This window comes from Ochotona princeps, chromosome X (assembly GCF_030435755.1).
Source record: "Ochotona princeps isolate mOchPri1 chromosome X, mOchPri1.hap1, whole genome shotgun sequence".
Taxonomy (NCBI): Eukaryota; Metazoa; Chordata; class Mammalia; order Lagomorpha; family Ochotonidae; genus Ochotona; species Ochotona princeps.
Window position 1 is genome coordinate 93,819,075 of NC_080865.1, and position 13,600 is coordinate 93,832,674.

At 41.8% G+C, this 13,600-nt stretch overlaps 1 protein-coding gene across 2 annotated transcripts; it reads left to right on the forward strand.

The window, feature by feature from the left end:
- The first annotated feature begins 646 nt into the window (after positions 1-646).
- Positions 647-13,371, forward strand: LOC101525114 (integrator complex subunit 6-like). Of its 2 annotated transcripts, XM_058659061.1 has the most exons (6): positions 647-1,038; positions 1,665-1,718; positions 8,952-9,132; positions 11,981-12,316; positions 12,659-12,752; positions 13,143-13,371. In XM_058659061.1, exons 3-6 carry the CDS (start codon positions 8,955-8,957, stop codon positions 13,240-13,242), a joined length of 708 nt encoding a protein of 235 aa, XP_058515044.1. In that variant the 5' UTR covers positions 647-1,038; positions 1,665-1,718; positions 8,952-8,954; the 3' UTR covers positions 13,243-13,371. The 2 variants fall into 2 exon arrangements, with proteins under 2 accessions (XP_058515044.1, XP_012783147.2); XM_012927693.2 differs by lacking the exons at positions 647-1,038; positions 1,665-1,718 and having other exon boundaries at positions 8,835-9,132.
- The last annotated feature ends 229 nt before the right edge of the window (positions 13,372-13,600 follow it).

The following is a 13,600-nucleotide window of genomic DNA, read 5'->3' on the forward strand; positions in this document are numbered from 1 at the left end:
CAGAGCTTGATCTGGGTGTACCGCTCCATCTCTGCCTCTAGGGGAAGCTAGCGATTCCCAGAGGGCAGGTTGTCTGATGTGAAGACCGCGGGCAACCTTGGGTAGTTTTGATAGCTCAAGGAACACTTCGATTTTCACGTAGGAATATCACATGCTGTAGCAATCTGATACAGACACTTCTTAAAATTGCTTTATGTTTTTCCTATGTGGTTTTGCATCCATTAGGATGATCATATAATTATCTTGCTTCTTGCTTGTCAGGTATGAATTTGTTGTTTCGTCCTGCTGGGCAAAGGGTCTGGTCCCTTTAAAAGTTTTCCATCTGGGAAGCGACACAGAAGATCGTCTATAGGGGTGCCAAAGAAAGGGAAGAAAGGGAAGTTCGGTTTTCTGGGTCTCGTGGACTGGCAGGGTTCTCCTGGTGGGTACCAGGATTGGCAACACCACATTCTGGCACCTCACTGAGCTATTGCAGTGGCCAGCCTGGGCAGGGTAGGGTGGCCAACAGCACTCTGCTCCCCCATACTTCTGGCAGCAATCTGACAATTTCTCTGGTGAACCACCAGGCGGTGTTCAGTACTCCACAAATCCCTAGGAGTCGCATCTGCCGCAAGTCACAGCGGGAAAGCAGTTTTCTAGATCTCCTAGTCGTGGCACTACAATATTACCATTCTTGGCTAGGTCGGGATTTCAGCACCTTGAGAAGGAAAACCCTGTTTTTAGTCTCTCATTTAGCCCTGGAAGGCATCCCTCCCCTTATTTGTCTGTGTTCCCTGTTGGTGGAGCACTATCCTTGGCTGAGTGCCGGAGACTTTTCTTGAGCTATCTTGGGGTAGCTGTGCTGAGTGGGACTTTCTGGAATGTTCTACTGATCTACCTCACGTCTCTGGAGGGGACTCCTTCCGGAGGTTTTTCCACTTTCTTGGGAACTCTTTTCTTTGGGGCGGAGGGAGAGGGTGCTTCGACCTAGGGCGTGGCTTTCCCTTGGATGAACCATCTCACCCCTGTGGACTCTCCACGGGATCTGGAACACAGCAGGTGAGAGACTGGGCCCTGGCCGGGCCGTGGCGGTTTTTTTTTTTTTTCTTTTTGCCTGTCCTTACCGAGGACTGTCCGTAGCACTTTCTGTCTCAGTGCTAAGGAGTAGTTGCCCACCCTCAGCTTGGGATGGGAGTGGGATAGGAGGCGTGGACCTTGGAGGCCCTAAGTCTCGGGTGGTATTCTGTGGGCTTGCCGCCAGCCAGCGGGGCAGCAAATTTACTTCCGAGGCTGTTCTCTGTCCTGGGGCTTGCCCTAAGTATGCTTCTGTCCCTGAAGTGTGCGGCAGCCCACGTTACAACGTCAAGTGTGGTAGAGAGTTCCTTTCCTGGCTGAGCTTCCTGAGTCCTGGGTGGGGATGAACGATTAGGCCATCCATCTTAGATACCGGCACCTTGGTGAGTACTGCTACTGGAACATTCTGTCTTGACCGCTGGGGTGGGACTCTGTCGGACGCTTCTGAATCTTAGCGCTGACAGAGTCCCGGCTTGGGGCACCATTTTGTGTTCCCAGGGTGAAGTTGAGCGTCTGTATAAACGTGTCTACCACGCGCATACAGGCATACTGAACCACCACATTACTGATTCATTTCAGCCACTCTAATGGGTTATGACTTCTGTTTGTAGCTGGATTTCTCTGCTGATTGAGGTGGATCGCTTCTTTGCTTCTCAACTATTTTGGTATGTTTTTGTGATACGCAATTAAGACTTTTTCCTAAAATTGTATTGGGATGTTAATATTTTCAAAAATTGACTTATTATTGTGTATGTTACATATTATGTATTATTTGTATATCAGATAGTATATAAATATGGCAATATATGGCGCATATAATTACGTTTTCTATAATAAAGTGAAGGATATATGCATATTATAGAGTGCATTATAACATAAATTATATATATAACATTATATAGTATACTAATATATTACCTATGATTTAATGTTATATGTTATATAATTATTGTATGTTATTTATGTATGCTTTTAATTATGTTATAATTACATATCATGTATCATGTATTATATTGTTATAATAGATAATATATAATTGTGTTAAATATAAGATTTTTATACTATTATGTATAGCACTACATAGTGTAGCTAATAAACAATTACGTATGTTAGATTCTGTCTGTCTATTCTCCATTGCATTCCTTCTTAGAGGACACCTGAGGGGCTGGCATTGTAGTATAGGGTGTTAAGTAGCCATTTGTGATGCTAGCTTCAGTCTGAGTGCCGACTGCTCGGTTTCTGAGGTGCACTTCGTTAATGCTCCTGGCACCCAGGTGAGCCTGGTATCCAGGCTTGCAAGGTCAGCCTGGCCCAGCTCTGGCCATCACCGCCCTTGGCACAGTGCAGCAGCACAGCAGAGATTTCTCTCAGTCCCTCCCTCTCTCTCTGCCACTTTACCTTGGAAATAATAAATGGATCTTTTAAAATGATGAAAAGTACATGCATGCATATACAAATTTGAGTATTTTCTACAAACGTACTTATTTTCCTCTCCAAATATTGCCTTTTTTATAAACGCACAGTATTAATAATGGCTAATTAAATAGTCTGTTCTTTCTGGTTAATAGTTTTTACTCTTTAAGATAATTTTTGCCAGGGCTGATGCCATGCGTTGTAGGCTGAGCTTCTGCCTGTGGTGCTGGCAGTCCCATATGGGCACTGGTTCGTGTCCCAGCTGCTCCACCTCCCATCCAGCTCCCTGCTTGTGGTCTGAGAAAGCAGTAAAGGATGGTCTAAAGCCGTGGGACCCTGCACCCATGTGGGAGACACAGAGGAAGCTCTTGGCTTCGGATTGGCTCAGCTCTGGCCATTGTAGCTATTTGGGGGGTGAACCAGTAAATGGAAGACCTTCTCTCACTGTGTCTCTTTCTCTCTGTTTAACTCTATCTCTCTAATAAAAATAAAATTAATCTTTAAGGGATCGGCACCAATGGCATAGTAGGCTAAACCTCGGACTGAGGTACCAGCATCCTGTATGGGTACTGGTTCTTGCCCCAGCTGCTCCACTTCTAATCCAGCTCCCTGCTTGTAGCCTGAGAAAGCAGTGGAGGATGGCTCAAATCTTTGGGCCTCTGTGCCCATGTGGGAGACCTGGAGAAAACTCCTGGCTTCTGGCTTCAGGTAGGCTTAGCTGCTGCCAGTACAACTATCTGGGGAGTGAACCAGCAGATAAACATCTCTTTCTCTCTCTCTCTCTCTCTGTCTTTCTCTCCTGTGTCTCACCTTCTGTCTGCAACTCTGCCTTTTAAATAAAAAATGTAATCTTAAAAACCACAAAAATATAGCATTTCTTAAAAAAAGATTGCTGGCCTTAGATTCAGGAATGTAATATCATGGCTTGTTCTTTAAGAAATATGTTTATTTTTGCTTCAAAGAAAGATTTACAGTGAGAGAAGAGACAGAGAAACGGTGAGATTATCCATCTGCTGGTCCACTCCACAAATGGCTGTAACAGCCAGAGCTTAACTGATCTGAATCTGGGAACCAGGAGCTTCTTCCAGATCTTCCACATGAGCACAGGGACCCAAGCACTTGTTCGATTCTCTGCTGCTTTCCCAGGCTGCAAGCAGGGAGCTGCATTGGAAGTGGAGCAGCCAGAACAATACTGACACCGAATGTAATGCTGCTACCGCGGTGCCAGCCCCTGTTTTTATTCTTATTTATTTATTTATTTTTAAAGATTTTTTTATTTCCATTGGAAAGGCAGACTTACAGAAAGGAGAGACAGAAAGATCTGTCCACTGGTTCACTCCCTAAGTGGCTGCAATGGTCAGAGCTGAGCCAATGAGAAGCCAGAATTCTGGGTCTCCCACACAGGTGCAGGGTCCCAAGGGCTTGAGGCATCCTCCACTGCTTGTCCAGGACACAGGCAGGGAGCTGGATAGCAGCTGGGGCAAGAACTGGTGCCTGTGTGGAATGCCATTACAAACAGGCTGAGGATTAGCTTGCTATACCACCGCACCAGCCCATGATTTACTTACTTACTTTTTTTTTTTTTACCATATATTTCATACATTCAAACATAGTTTTACAGAATGCAAGGAGGTTTATATTTTTTAAAAGGTTGGTTAATTTGAAATGCAGAGAGAGAGCACTCTTCTATCTGTTGGCTCACTCTGCAAATGGCCACAACAGACAGGGTTCTGTCAGTCAGAAGGCTAAACTCAGTCTAGGTCTCCCATATCAGTGGCAAAGACTTAGAAATGTGGGCCCTCTTTCACTGCCTCTCCAGATTCATTTTCAGGAAACTGAATTGGAAATGGAGTACCTGGGACTCCAGTGGGTGTACTAGGACGTGCGATGATAGCATTGCAAGTGGTGTCTTAAACCACTGTGCAGAAATGTTGACCCCCCAATGAAGTTTATATTTTCCTTGTAGTAATCAAGTAGACTTTTAAAAGAACTCTCCTTCCCATGGTGAGTTTCAGGAGCCTTCTGAAATAGATATAGCTATATACTACTTCTAGGTTTATTTCTGTGCTCTTTTCCCCCTGATGAATTTGTCCATAATTTCTCTTACTACAGCACTGTTTAAATTTACTCTGCCCTTTTAGTGGATTCTGCATTTCCTAATGTGTCTTTCCATCTTGTTCTTTTACTTCATGATTGTCTTTGCTTGTCTAAATCTTCTATTTCCTATATACTTATCATCTTACCCATTTTCTTTTAATATAGCAGCACTTTAAATAAGATTACTGCAATTATTTTTGGAAAAAATTAACAATAATGAATTTTAATAACCAGCTTTCCATTCAAGTGGAGTAAAAATTCCTTGTTATTACTGAAAACTTCAATTTCTCTCTGATGTCTCAAAATTTTTGTATGCTGTCAATTATCTTTCCTTAGTTTTTTTCTGATACACTTGATGTCTGGATATTATTTTGTTTAAGAAAAATGATTTCAAATTTTCTATCAAGAGAGGGAAGGAGGAAGGGAGGGAGGGAGGGAGAGAGGAAGGAAGGAAGGAAGGAAGGAAGGAAGGAAGGAAGGAAGGAAGGAAGGAAGGAAGGAAGAAAGCTCCCATCTGCTGCTTCACTTCCCCAAATGGCCATAACAAGTGGAGGTGGGTCAGGCCAAAGCCAAGAACCTGTTAACTCAATCAGGAACTCCCAGATGGATAAAGGGACACAAATGTTTGATCTGCCATCTGCACGTTTATCAGAAGCTGTAATTAGGAACAGAGGCAGAGATTCCAAGCAGTGCCTTTAAAAAATACTGAAATAAAGTGTGCATATCAAGAAATTCACATATGTATAGGTTTAAACTAATTTTTTGGTCCTCTGGACACACTCACAACTGACTCAAAGTAAGAGCAAAATAATACTCTTGACAGAATGTGATAAAATATTTGCAAACCACACGTCTAATGAAGGATTAATTTCAAAAATATGTCAGGAGTTCAAGGAACTCAACAGTAAAACCAAAGTTTCCCCTCCTCCATATTTTTTACATAGGAAAAAGGAGTGTATTATCACTCACATGGTATGATTCAGTGAAACAAAATTTATAACTGTGTAACAAGTTTACAACTATGTATCATAGAGTTTTTTCTCTATTTATTAGATACCACAAATAAGATAAAGAGATGTTTGTTTTTTTGGGAGTGGGGGATCTTGCTTAATTCACTTAACAATAATAATCACCAGTTGTATCTCTTTTGTTGCAAATGTCAAAATTCCATTCTCTTTTATGGCTGGCTGAGTAATATTCTGCCATCACATTCTCTTTATCTAATCATCAGTTGATGGATTTCACATCTTAGCTATTGTGAGTTGAGCTGCTACAAACATGAGTAGATATAATTCTTCCATACGGCAATTTCATTTCTTTTGAAATGGATAGTGGATAGTAGGGGCATTTGGAGGACCTATTTTAAGCTTTTGTAAGAATCTCTATATTGTTTGCCGTACTTCATGCATTATTTGCATTTCTACCAACAGCTTATTAGGGTAATTTTTTCTCCACAACCTTGCCAAAAGTCATTATTTTTCTTCTATTTTTTCAATAATAGCATTCTAACAGAATGAGGTCATACTTTGTTGTGATTTTTATTTGTATTTTCGTGATTGCTAGTGATCCTGAGCATTTGTTTTCATGTGTCTTTAACTATTTTTATTTTACCCTTTGAAAAATTGTTTTGTTGTCTTAAACTCTTTATATACTCTTGAAATTAATCCTTTATTGCATGTATAATTTACAACTATTTTCTCACTCTGTCAACTGCCTCTTCATATTGTTTCCTTTGTTGTGCAGAAGCTTATTAACTTGATGTAATCCCCATTGTCAATTTTTGCTTTTGCAATAAAAGTAACAGAAGACAATAAAACTAATTGTTGTCTTAACTGCCATGCCAAATACCCACCACCTGGATACCATTTTCAGGGACATTTTTAGATTTATTTTGCTTGAAAGTCAGAACTACAGAGAGATGTGCTGCTTCACTCCCCAAATGGCCACCATGGCCAGAGCTGGACCCTTCTGAAACTGAGAGCCAGGAGCCAGAGCTGGGCCTGTCATGTGGGTGCAGGAGCCCCAGACGTTCAGCCATCCTCCACTACTCTCCAAGGCCATGAGCATGGACCTGGCTCAGAAGTGGAGCAGCCAATACTCAAACCTGCACCCATATGGGATGCTGGCATCTCAGGAGGAGATCTTACCTACTACGTAGCTGTTCCAGCCCCTCAGTGACATTTTAAGTTTCATTTTCTAGTTATTTGTTGACGGTATACCGAAGTACAAGTGTCTTAAAATCATTTACATACTTTCATTTTGTATTTGAAATGCAGAGATTCCAAAAGATGTCTTTCAGCCATTGTTCCATTTGCCAAATGCCCACACAAGCCAGGACTGTGTCTGGCTGAAGCCAGGAGCCAGGAACTGCATCCAGAGCTCTCTGGGGACTGGAAGGACCCCTAGTGCCCAAGTCATTGTCTGCTATCTCCCAGGGTGCACTTTAGCAGAGAAGCTAGGTCTCAAACTGGCACTCTAAGATGGAGTGTGGGAGTGCCTTAACCTCTGTGCCAGACACTTGTTGCAGTGATTTTTTCTTCCATTCAGTGATTTGACTAAATTTGTTTGTTGACTCTAATGATTTTTTTCCCTTTTGGCTATTGCAAATACAAGACAGTGTCATCTTCAGATAATGAGCTTAACTTCTTTCTTCCTTTTGTATTTGAACTATGAGATGCCTGTGCTGCAGGCAGAGGATCAGCCTAATAGGCCACTGCACCAGCCCCAAGAATATGTCTATTCTAAATTGATGATTTTTTTGTCATGCATAGATTTTAAACATGAATCCATCTATAAAAACATTGGTGCTGTTGCAGTATATTTTATTACATTGACTTATTTTCAAAATAATCTTTGCTTCCTACAGTGTACTCCTCTGTGATTGACACATATCTTTTCATGTACTATTGTCTTTTATTTGCTGGTCTTGTGCTTAAAATTATTGTTTATTTGTTATTTGAAAGATAGAATCAGAAAAAGAGAGAGAAACAAAGAGAGAGACAGCCTGTCTGCTGATTCACTCCCCAGATGCCAGGCAAGAGCCAGGACTCGCACTGGGGTGGCAGGGAGCCAGGCATCTGAGCCACCACCTGCTGCCTCCCAGGGTGTGCATTAGCAGGAAGCTGGAGCAGAAGCAGAGCCAGGATTCAAATCAAGGCATTATGATATGGGGCATAGGCATCTCAACTGGCTTCTTTTTAAATTTTTATTTTATTTTATTTTATTTTATTTTATTTTATTTTATTTTATTTTATTCTATTTTATTTTGAAATGCAGAGCCCCAGAGAGGGGAGAGAGACAGAGATCTCCTGTCTCTTAGTTCAACCCCCAAATGGCCGCAGTGGCTAGGACTGACCACGCAGAAGCCAGAAGCACAGAGCTCCATCTGGGTCCCCCACACAGGTGCATCATCTGCTCTTTTCCCAGGTGCATTAGAAGGAAGCTGGATCAGAAGTGAAATAGGACTCAAACCAGCGCTTAAAGGGATGCCATCACCACAAGTGGCAGTTTAACCTGCTGTGTCATGATGGCAACCCCATCTCAAACAATGTCTTAACCACTGTGCAGAATATCCAGTCAGTTGTTTAAGATTTTTGTGTAAGTTTCACAGAAATTTTGGCTGTAGTTTTCTGTTCTTCTAATGCACGTGTTATATATTATATCAGCTTCCTTAAATGAAGCAAAAGCAAAGGAATTATTTCTCCTAAAAGGCATTGATACAGATTAGTTTATACTTCTTCAAAAACGTGCTCATATTTCCATGCACTTCTGATTAAGGAGAGTTGCTCTTTTCCCTGGCATTCTGACTAATCCTTAATACACCATCTTTGACTTTAACAGTAACTTGTGTGTTAACTTCCTCCTTTTTCACCCAGAGTAAGATTAAAATTAGGTTGCCTCTTCTGAGAACAGAATGCATGTTTGGTATGGTAAACTGTAGCTCATGTTTAAAAACTCATAGTAGGGGTCAGCATTGTGGCATAGTAGGTAGTAAGTAGGTAAAGCTACCACCTGCAACACCAGCATCCCATATGAATGCCAGTTAGTTTGGGGTGCTCTGCTTCCAGTGTAGTGTCCTGGTAATGTGTCTGAGAAAGCAGCAGAAGATTGTCCAAGTGCTTGATCCTGTACCACCTTTGCAGGAAACCCAGATGGAGTCCCAGGCTCCTGGCTTTATCCAGGCCCATTTCTGCCTGTTTCAGCCATTTTGAGAGTGAACCAGAAAATGGAAGACGTCTCTTTTTCTCCCTCTCAGTAACTCTTCCTTTCAAATAAATAAGTAAATCTTAAAAAGCTCAGTAATGATACAAATATATGATACATATTTACCTGTGAAGTCTGAAATTTTGCAATAATTAGATTCTGGACATTAATGGATATGTTTTCAGCAAATGATGGCTGGCAAAGGAGATGAACTTACTGTCCAACTTGAAAGTACCTTGAAACGTCCTAGGGAAAATCAGAGTCCAAAAGTATCTAAGAGAAAGCCCAGTGCATCCCTGCCATTAACAAAACAGGAAGAAGAGAAAGAATCCCTCTCTGTGAACTCCTTCATGTTCAAGGCAGTTGGTAAGTAGGTCTGTCTTCACCTGTGTATAATCCAGTGTGATCTGTTTGCTGCTACCTCTGCTCCACCACAACTGTTCTTATCAAGTTAATAGTGTTAGCAGACATCACCACTAATTGATTTTCCAAGTTATTTAGTTGTGAAACAGAGAGAAAGCCTCTTGACTGATTCACTCCCAAATTCCCAGGCGAGCCTGCAGAGGAATCCTTGGCTAGGGCCAAACAAAGCTGGAAACTGAGAATTCAACCCAGGCCTCACACAGGAGTGGCAGTAAGTGTTACTTCAGCCATTACCACGGCCTCTTGGTGTGTGTATAGAAGCAGCGAGATGAATTCAGGAACTGAAGCTGACAACCAAACCTAGGAACTCCAATATGAGTTGCAGGCACCTTAACCAGTATCTTAACCACAAAGCCAAATTTCTACACACTTGCCATTAATTCCTCAATAGCACTTAACACAGTTCTTTATGCCCTTGTCCATGTAACCTTTTTTGGAGTCCCATATTCACAATGTGCTAGAATTTTTCTCCTTTGTGACAACTTTTATTTTTTTTTTCCTGCTCTTCTTTTTCATTCTCCCCTCAGAGCCCATGATTTCTCTCTTAATCCACAAGTCCAAATTGTTAATGGTTCTTGGCAGGCTACTGCAATAGCTTTTCTGATCTCCATGTTTTCCCTCCCATCCTAGGTCTCACTCCTGCTCTCTAACTGTGCAGAGTGATCGTTTTGCTGAGCTGCCTTTGGGTCTGCTTCCCTGTCATAACTGCAAATCAGTCACCGACACTGTGTAGAGCAAGGAGTAAGGGCAGATAATGGCTGTTTCTAAAATCTCTCAAGGATTAAGGACAAGCAGTGTTAGAGACTGAATTTGCGATTGAACAATGTGGGATCAGCTTGTGCACATGGCCCTGTCTAGTCTGTAGTGTTCATCATCCTCTGTCGAATGGTCAGTGGTGAGATGACCAGCATGTCCTTCTGAGAATTCTACTGATGATAGAGTACAGCTGTGGTCAGTCTGTGACTTCCGTACAGGTGGTGGTTGTTCCCTTTTCATCAGGGCCTGTGGTTCCTGCAAAACATGTCAAGATAAGGCCTAACGCTAAGCTGCTATTTATGAACGTAGGCTCAAACTGGGAGTCTTACGGACCTAGGCTCTGTGGTGTCATCTTGACCCATGTACTGCTCCTTTAATTTGCAGATTCAACACATTAACCTTTAGCAAGAGGCTGATTTGTATAACATCAAAGTAGGGCAAGAGGGCTATACAAGCATTTGGGAGAGAAGCTAAGACTTGATGGGGGTGCATTAAAGGTGTTCAGTATGAGGCTGAGTTACAGTGGTAACAGGGTATGTAAATGAGGTCACGCTATGTGCATCCTGAAACTCCTACCTCAGCATTTCATGTTACTCAGGATAGAACCTGAGTTCCTTACTGGTTTACAAGGCTATGTAGGTCTTCCTACAAGTCCTGTGGGGTTCCTTATGGCTTTGTATACCTCTGCGCTTCACTCCAGCTCCCCACTGTTTCCCCAACATAACCCCTGGCCTTGCTCTCACTACTGCTTCTAACTCTCTCTCCCTCTGCACCTGAATATGCCAGTGCATCTGCTTTTCCATGCTCTGCTCAGAATGTATGCTCACCAGGCCCCTTCCCTGCACCCACTGGCCAAGGGGGCGCTTCTCATATTCTTGGCTCCTTCTGACTGAATTCCAGCGGTGCTGATTTGGTTGGTTGAGTGCGTGCCGCCTTGGTCTGACCTCCCTAGGAGAATGGGAATTACATGAAGGCAGGAAATATTTATCCCCCTGTTTTTCACTGCTGATCCCTAGATGGACGCGTGTGTGTGTGGCAGGACAAAGGAAACAGAACTATCCAACTTGAAGTAACAACATTTCCTAAGATGAGAAGAGAGGTCACATACTAACATGATTTTCGGTTATGGAGTACATCTAGAACTTTCAACCAAAACGACTGTTTCTGTTTTCTGAGAAATCTTATGGCAGAGAGGTTAAGGTAGACTCAGGTTTTCTGGCTTCAAGCTCAGTAATACATGACAGTTTATATGCAAATTTCAGAAATCATGACACCATGTGAGACTAATAATTTTAATTTGTACAAAACATTATAGTGACATTCAACCATGAGTCCTATGAATTTCTGACAGTTTATTACATCTGTTGTCTTGCTTGGTTTCCGTATGTGTTCATGGAGCCAGAACGTAAGAAATGATTTTAGTGTGTTACAGGTCAAATCGTCAGGTCTGAGATTTCCTCCTCCTGTTCTATGAGGTAAATAATTTTCTAGAAGCTGAAGAGTACATGGATATATAATGATACCTGGAAAATGTTTTGGGGAAATGGGATTTTAAAATCTCTTTGATGCAAAAATTGAAACCCATACAAAGCTTTTTTAATTTTTATTTTAATTTTTTATTGGAAAGTCAGATATAAATAGAGGAGGAGGGACAGAGAGGAAGATCTTCCCCCTGTTGATTCACTCCCCAAGAGGCCACAATGGCTGGAGCTGCGCCGATGCAAAGCCAGGAGCCAGGAGATTCTTCCGGGTCTCCCATGCAGATGCAGGGTCCCAAGGTTTTGCACCGTCCTCAACTGCTTTCTCAGGTCACAAGCAGGGAGCTGGATGGGAAGCAGGGCTGCCGGGATTAGAACTGGCATTCATATGGGATCCTGGTGTGCACAAGACGGGGACTTTAGCCGCTAGGCTACTGCGCCAGGGCCCAAAGCTTTTTTAAAAAATATGCATTTTCCATGAACTCTTTGAAGACCCTTTCCTGTGGGATTTATCTGATGTCCTACCTCATAGCACAACCTACCAATTTGGTTTCCAGGTTCTACTGTCGTACATGATGTCCACAGTAAGAAGATGGAAAGTCTTCAGTCACCTGCTCATTCTGTTTCAAAATCTGCTCCATCAGAGCCGATGAATATGGTAGAAGAGTATTTGCTACCCAAGCCACTGCCTTTGGATGAGTTCACCAGTCCCACCAAAGGTGGGGCGATACACAAGCCTGGTGGCAAGGCACATGTAGGAGGAGTCAATACCAGCAACCTCTCTGCAGATGAGACAAAAGGTGAAGAAAGGTCCTCTTTGCCAAAAAATCCAGACATAGTTAATGCTGATATAAAACAGCAACTAATGAAGGAAGTTCGACAGTTTGGACGAAGTAAGTTGTGTAAGAATGTGTGCCCTCAAAAAGTATGGGGAGTTTCTTTTATATTATGATTTAGAGTTCATCCATGTGACCTTTTGAACCTCATTCTTTCAACAGTAATTTAACTCCTATTTTAACTGATGAAATCATCTCATTACACTTTTTTTTCTTTTTCTCTTTTGTACTTGGTTATCGTTTATGAGTTCCATTAGGAAATGTTTTGGGTATCTTAATTTGAGTATTAAAAGGACACACCCTATGCAACATTTTAGCCAATCAGGCATAATAAGGCATGTAGTTCTGTTTCTTTTTTATTTTTGAGAAATACTGAGGCTTTTTTTTTAATATCTGCAGAATATGAAAAAATCTTCAAATTGCTTGAAGGAGTGCAAGGACCTCCAGAGCTCAAGAAACAGTTTGTTGAATTTACCATCAAGGAAGCGGCAAGGTGGGGAGAAAAGAGCAGCTGTCCAATTTCTGCAAGCACTTGTGCTGTGTGGTACTGGGTCGTGTGAGCGTTAGGGAATAGCTTCTGCCTTGAGTTTCTCAAACACCAGCTCCCGTTCTTAGTTAAGGCTGTCTCCACAGTTATTTACATTGCGAATACGAGTCTGACTTATTTTTCCAAGCCTGTGATGCCTTCTGTTCTTACTGTAGTCTGAGGTGGGCATTGCTCCTCAATTGATGCTCTATGTATTTGCTCAAGTAGCTCATTTTAGGCAGATGGATTTTCCATTCCATGTAGATTATAAGCGCTTGTCTCTATTCTCCACAGTATCTCTTTTATCTTATGTTATCTGGGTATCTTTTGATTAATGACATGTCTCTTTATTTTCAGATTTAAAAGACGAGACTTGATTAAGCACCTTGAGAATATACTAGAAAAGACCATTGCTGAATGCTACCTCAACAAAGATAATCACTCTCTCGACAAATAATCCTGTTACCACAATAGTTAGTGGGAAAAAAATGCCATATTGCTGTGTGCTAGAAAAAAAGTTGAATATTGTTTATGCCCCTTAGACTATGTTACTTGACTTTTAATGTTATGAATTTTTGTTAGTAAAAGTGGGGCTTTTTCCCTAAGCGTTTTGTTCAAATATGACTTGTTGATTGTTTCTTTTTCCGTCTACGCTGGAGGGTATTATCTCATCAGATCATGTTGCAAATCATAGCTTGCTCTTATGATTGCTTTCAGTGCCTGCTCGACCACCCTTTACCTGAGACAGCATCTAAGCCTGTCAAAGTTCTTGGTCTTCAGGGATGACTCACAATTTCAATACTGAAGGTTCTGGG

What these genes read in the sequence shown, in the direction of transcription:
- LOC101525114 (XM_058659061.1), top strand. Translation starts at nt 8,955, where the DNA reads ATGATGGCTGGCAAAGGAGATGAACTTACTGTCCAACTTGAAAGTACC. An exon ending in CTTCATGTTCAAGGCAGTTG is followed by an intron (nt 9,133 to 11,980) that starts GTAAGTAGGTCT and finishes TTTGGTTTCCAG; the next exon opens with GTTCTACTGTCGTACATGAT. An exon ending in AGTTCGACAGTTTGGACGAA is followed by an intron (nt 12,317 to 12,658) that starts GTAAGTTGTGTA and finishes TAATATCTGCAG; the next exon opens with AATATGAAAAAATCTTCAAA.